The sequence below is a fragment of the Phalacrocorax aristotelis genome, chromosome W (assembly GCF_949628215.1).
Source record: "Phalacrocorax aristotelis chromosome W, bGulAri2.1, whole genome shotgun sequence".
NCBI classification, from domain to species: Eukaryota; Metazoa; Chordata; class Aves; order Suliformes; family Phalacrocoracidae; genus Phalacrocorax; species Phalacrocorax aristotelis.
Window position 1 is genome coordinate 25,962,584 of NC_134310.1, and position 6,437 is coordinate 25,969,020.

The following is a 6,437-nucleotide window of genomic DNA, read 5'->3' on the forward strand; positions in this document are numbered from 1 at the left end:
AATATAATAGTATAATGAAAAGTAAAATAAGAGAGAAATAAAACCCAAGAAAGACAAGTGATGCAAATGAAAACAATTGCTCTCTACCAGCCAGCTAATGCCCAGCCAGTCCCTGAGCAGTGGCCCCCTCACTAACCTTCCCCCTGGTTTTATTGTTAAGCATGATGTCATACGGTACAGAATATCTCTTTAGTCAGTTGGGGTCAGCTGTCCCAGTTGGGTCCCTGTCGTGGTTTAGCGGCAGCTCAGCCCCACACAGCCGCTCGCTCACTCCCCCACCGGTAGATGGGGGAGAGAATCAGAAGGGTAACGCTCGTGCGTTGGGATAAGAACAGTTTAATAATTAAAATTCAAAGAAACAACAACAGAAATGCAATGTAAAGGAGAACAACGAGAGGCGCAAAGCCCCGGGGGAGGGGGGAAGGGAGGGGAGGGGGGAACGAAACGCCGAAACGAACCGCCCGCGCCGCAGCCGCCCACCGACCCGCCGCCACTGCCCCCCCGTCAATATACTGTTCATGGTGTCACATGGTATGGAATGAACCTGCCATTGGCCAGTCGGGGTCAGCCGCCCCCACCATGGCCCCGCCCCTCCCAGCCCACCCACCCCCCGCGGCAGAGCGCGGGAAGCTGGAAAGGCAGCCGACCCCCACAGTGAGGAGAATTAACCCCTTCTCAGCCAAAACCAGCACAGTCCCCTCCCACCTTCATGTGAATCCCCAGCCCACTCACTGGTGGGGCTGTGTGAAGAACAGAAAAGGCCCTGACTGTGTAAGCACTGCTCAGCAATAACTGAAACATCCCTGTGTTATCAACTCTGTTTCCAGCACAAATGCAAAGCATAGCTGCTAGGAAGAAAATAAACTCTATCTGAGCCAAAACCAGCACAAAACCCCCGGCCTTTGTTTTAGGTGTAACTGCTGTGCTCAAACCACTTTGGAGCAGATCTTACCCCCCCGCACACAGCAGAAGGGACCTCCAGGCACAGCCAGGCAGGCAGCCCATGCACCAGCAGTGCTGCCACACTACCCCTCACAGCCTCTATTCCTGAAACTTGGCTCTGGCACCATGTTCATTGGGCCACACAGCCTCCAGGCACCTTGCAGCACCGGGGGACTGCCCGCAGCATCCACTCTGACGCATCCAACCTGGGCAGATCTCCTTGTATCCAGGGTGCCCAAGCAGTGCTGCTGACACCCAGAAAGCTGACAACAAGCCCCAGAAGCTGTTCAACCTCACTCTCATGGTGTGACATGCTCTGACTAGTCAAACAGCAGTTTATGCAGTGTGGTCTTCTCACCACCAAGTTATAACCCACCTACCAAAAATAAACACCAAGATAACAGCAGTATCACCCTCCAGTACCTGCATCCCAACCCCATCCTTGTACCAACACCCCTGGTACCACCATCTCTACCCCATTTTGCCACCAACATCCCCTCTACTGGCATCCCCAGTACCATCATCCCCAGTAACAGCATCTCCACTGCATGCTGCTATCATTATAGCCTGTACCCACATGCCCCATCCCACTATGAGAAACTCCCACAAGTACCTCCTGGTGTCCTGTTATGAAATTCTCATTCCCTAACTATTGCAGTAATTAGTCTTTAGAGTATGAAACTATGCAAACTTTCCTAAGATAAATATAGATATACGTATAGTTTACATTGTACACTGCATAGCCGTGCTTCAGTCAGCATGACTAAAGGACCCCAGCTCATTTCAAGGTGAAAGAAAGACCACCCCTCAAAGACGAAAGGATACCCCTGGACTGCCCAGATCATGCCAGCATCCCACCCCCTCTGACACCTCTGTGAAACCTTCCTCTTACCTAGCATCATATACAAGTAACTCTAGCAAGACCAACTCCAAGGACATCTAGATCAAGAAAGAAACAGACAGATGGTGATGCCACAGAATTAGAGTTGCTTTGTAAAACAGCAGCCTTTATGTGTGCTGAGTAGCGAGTGGTCAAATCATGTTGTACCTGAACCATATGTGCAATAATATCAGAGCCACATGTGAAACTGTGTTCAGGGTGCTGCAGTTTGAATGCGACAGCTCGTGTGCATGAATAAAAGAATTCCTCTTGTGATACTATACTTTGTGTCCCAGCCTCTCTCCTCCATCAGTATGGGCCATTTGCCAAACATTGGTAACACTCCCCGTCATGGCTGCATGGTACCAGTACTGGCACCAGTTCCACCCAAGTTGGAGGCAGCAGTTGCCCCCTGGGGCAGAGAAGGGAGGACAAAAACCACCCAAAAGTATCCCAGTCCCTCACCATCCACACTACCAGGGCAGGATGGGGCAACACATACGTGTCGGCATCACAGGATCACTGGTGTCAGCCCCATCCCTTCCCCTTGGACACAAAATTCACCTCCCCAAAAAAATCATGCTTGGGATGTGAGACCATTGGGATAGGAAACCATCATGGGGCTGAGAAATTATTGTTGAGATGGGAAACCAGCATTGGGATGGAAAATTAGCATTGGGATGGGAAGTCATTAGAATGGGAAGTCATCATGGGGATGGGAAATAATCACTGGGGACAATGGGAAATCATTGAGATGGGCAGTTGTTGTATGAAAAATCAAACCCTTGCAAGGCTGGCTGAAGCAGGAGCTGGCGGAATCATCGCCACGGGGATGGACCCCTGCCATGGTTTTACCTGGGATAGAGTTAATTTTCTTCACTGCAGCTGGCATGGTGCTGTGCTTTGGACGTAGTATGAAAACAATGTTGAGATAACACACAGATGTTTTGGCTGTTGCTGGGCAGTGCTTGTACAAGTCAAGGACTTTCCTAGTTTCCATGCTCTGCCAGGTGCACAAGAAGCTGGAGGGGAGAGGGCACAGCTAAGAGAGCAGATTCAAAACGACCAAAGGGATATTCCATATCATGTAACGTTATGCCCAGTATGTTACCTGGGAGGGGCTGGCTGGTGTAGGGGGAGGAAGCAATCGCGGCTTGGGAACGGGCAGCATCGGTCAGCGGGTGGTGAGAGGCTGTATCATTTGTGTTTCTGGGTTTTTTCCCATTTCCATTTTATGGAATTTTATGTCATTATTATCATAATCATTATTATAATTACTATTTTATTGTAATTATTAAACTGTGTTTATCTCAACCCAGAAGTTCTTTTGCTCTTCCCCATCCCACAGGGGTGGGGGGAGTCAGTGAGTGGCTACGTGGTGTTCAGTTGCCAACTGAGGCTGAACCATGACAACCCCCCAGAACCCTGTTTGCCGCAAACAAACCCCACACTGAACCATCACTATGGCAGGAACAGCAGCAGGTTCCCACTCGTGGTGTTCCTGCCCTCCTGGTAAGCCCACAACTGACTGTCCACCAAAATCTTCACGCCACCACCCATCTTTGCTTCAGAGGTGCCCAGTGTGAGCTTCACTATCCCGGCCATACCACCACTGGTCACTGCCTACGTGCTGCCCTCTGTCCCAGGGCTGCCAGTATCCTATGAGCCCACCCAGGTCCACACTGTCATCTGCCAGCTCGCCCAGGCCACCATCTGGCAGGGGGTGCCAGTGCCCCTGAGGGCCCTAGGGCAGGTGGTGCTGCTCTCCCCACATGGACCCGCTCCTGCCATGGCTGCTCCCTGTCCGTCTCCCTGCCTACAGGGGGTACAGCAGGTGGGGACAGGGAATCTGGTGCCCCACCAGCCAATGGGACTGGGGCCATGGTCCATGGGGAGCCCCTGTACCCCACAGGCTCCTATGTGCTGCACATCCCTGCCTGCCCTGCCCTCCCCTGCCAACCTGCTGCCCTGCAGCTCAGCACTGGGTGCAGGGCCCTCTGTGTTCCACACCCTGCCCAGCAGTGCCAAGAAGCCATTGGAAGCCCCCAACAAGGATGAAGCAGCCACCAGGGGTAGCATCCGCACTGCCAGCCCTGACAGACCCAAAGGTGAGTTTTGCAGGGTTGCAGAGTCCATGGGTGAACTGTGCTGAGGAAATCTTGCACCACCCTGGGGTTGGTTTGGGTTTGTTTGCTTTTTCAGCAGTGGTGACCACCCCGGTGACTCCAAAGAAGCCCACGGACCTGCCTCAGCTGGGGCCAGATACCTTCACCACAGCCTTTCCTGAGCAGGCAGAGAACACCAACATCAATAATATGCTTGCCTGCCTGGACACTGCAGATGGGAAAGATACCACCCCTGATGTCCCCGAGAGCCCCAGCTTTTGACCACCACGAGCTCCCCAACATCTCTGAGTATATGGCAGAGTGAGGCTGCCCCAAAGAGTGAGTGGTGGGGCTGGGGGACAGTGAGGTCACCATCAGTGATGTTCCCAACTTGACTGCCTTCCTCAGTCAGCTCCCCAGCCTTTCCAAGTACATGGCAGAAGGCAACTGCCCCAAGGAGCAAGCAGTGGCGGTGGGCTGGGGGATGGTGAGGACACGATCCCTGATGTCCTTTATGCCCCCCAACATCCTCACCAGCACCACCTTCTTCAACAACAAGCTCCACAACTTCTTGGAGTATGCAGCAGAGGGCGACTACCCTGCGGACCAAGTGGTGGTGGCATGGCTGAGGGACAGCAAGGACACCATCTTGACCACCAATGTCCCAGGCTTGACCACCATCCTTGATAAGCTCCCTGACCTCTCAGAGTATGTGGCGGAGGTCAGCATCTCCAATGAGCAAGTGGCAGTGAGGCTGAGGGATGGCGAGGACACTATACCCAATGTCCCCAGTATGCCCAACTTGACCACCCACCTCAACAAGCTCCGTCGCCTCCTGGAGTATAGGGCAGAGGGAGGCTGCAACAAAGAGCAAGTGGCGGAACTCATACTGGTGGATGGCAAAAACACCTTCCCCAATGTCTCTGACAGCCTTGTCAGCACTGCGTTCTTCAGTGAGGTCACCAACTCCTTAGAGTACAGGGTGGAGGGCAACTGCCCTGCCGACCATGTCATGGCAGCAATGCTGGGGGGATGCTGACCCCTTTTGGGGTGGGGTGTGGCAATGTCCCCCTTACTGGACCCCCCAAAAGGAAGCAGGGAGGGTGGCAGCAGTCCTCCCCACCTAGCTGCCAGGGAGTCCCTTGAAGACTTCTGAGAAGAGTCCTCCGGAGAGTTCAGAGGACACTTCAGTGGACAGTCCTGTGGAATGTCCTCTGAAGGACCCTGAAGGGTCCTGTGGAGATTCCCCTGAAGGGTCATTTGGAAGGTAAGTTCCCCACTGAGCCTTCTGCGGATCCCATTGCCAAGTCCCCTGGCCAGCCCCCCAGCTGCCCCCCACAGCATCATCTGCCCCTCATGGCTCAACTGGTGGAGGAGGCTTCCCCTGGTGATTTTGACCTGCTTGCTGCTGCAGCCAGGTGTTTTCCTCTGCCAGATGGTATCCAGATAGGACAAGGTAGGCAGCAAGCAGCCCAAACAGACCACACCAGATGGCACCCCAATATACAAAAGGCCTCCCCATGAGACAACATCCCACCAAAGAAGAAGATGGTGGTGTGCCAGCTGGCAAAACACTCGAAAACCTTGTGGGGGGGAAGTCAGATGGGGCTGGTGCAGTGGCAGGCAGAAACAGGCAGCAAGCAGAGAGCATCCAACAGCAACAATGTGCCCAACAAGAGAGCCAGAACCTGAGAGGACACTGGAGGGGAAGTACCCCATGCCCATCCCCAAAACCCTGCCCCCTGCCAACCACTGTTGATCAAGAACTGTCCAGCACAATCCCCTGTAGCACCCGTGCACAGAGAAGATCCGGGGCAGATACCTGCACCCACCTGCTCCAGCCCCAGCCTTCTCCCATATCTCTATTTATTGCTTAATTCAGTAAAAGTTTGGTGTTTGAAGGTTTAATGCAACCCCTGACACATGAATAGATCTAACCCCATACCTCACCACAGTGTATGAGGAACCCCTGATGATTCCAGATGGAGATGTTTAACTGGGGTAAACAAACTAGAAAAAGTTTTTTTAAATCTACCATGGAAGCCATAGACAATCTCACAGTAGTTGCCATTTTAGCCTTGCAACAAGAATTTTCTTCTTCAGCTTTGATAACAGGACAAAATAATCTAGTACTTACCCTGCAACCAGGAGGTGTCTGTGCACAGATTAATACCACCTGTTGTACCTATGTTAACAAATTTCGACAAATCAAAAACAAAGTCTGTGTTATTTCTGAACATTTACAACCATTACATCAAATCACAAGATCTCCTGATGGATTTTCACTTTCTGACCTGTTTAGTTGAATACTATCCTTAAATATGCAAAATATATTAACAAAAGCTCTTATTATTTAATATTATTTATCCTATTAATAATTTTTGCTTGCATTGTGATTATGTTGTGCTTTGCTCTATGTCATATAGCCAAATGATTGAACACATTGATAGTGATTGTTCTTGGTTTTGCCCCCCCAGTTGGGAAAGTGCTCCTCCTCCACCATGTCTCCG

General features: G+C 51.8%; 1 protein-coding gene across 1 annotated transcript in view; it reads right to left on the reverse strand.

Annotated features, from left to right (window-relative positions):
- Positions 1 to 3,427, reverse strand: part of LOC142049754 (protein unc-13 homolog A-like) — a 62,811-nt gene extending 59,384 nt beyond the window's left edge. Inside the window, exon 1 of the mRNA XM_075077687.1 lies at positions 3,352 to 3,427. Coding sequence (XP_074933788.1) covers positions 3,352 to 3,427 — 76 coding nt within the window. The remainder of the gene's footprint in view (positions 1 to 3,351) is intronic.
- Between the last annotated feature and the right edge of the window lie 3,010 nt (positions 3,428 to 6,437).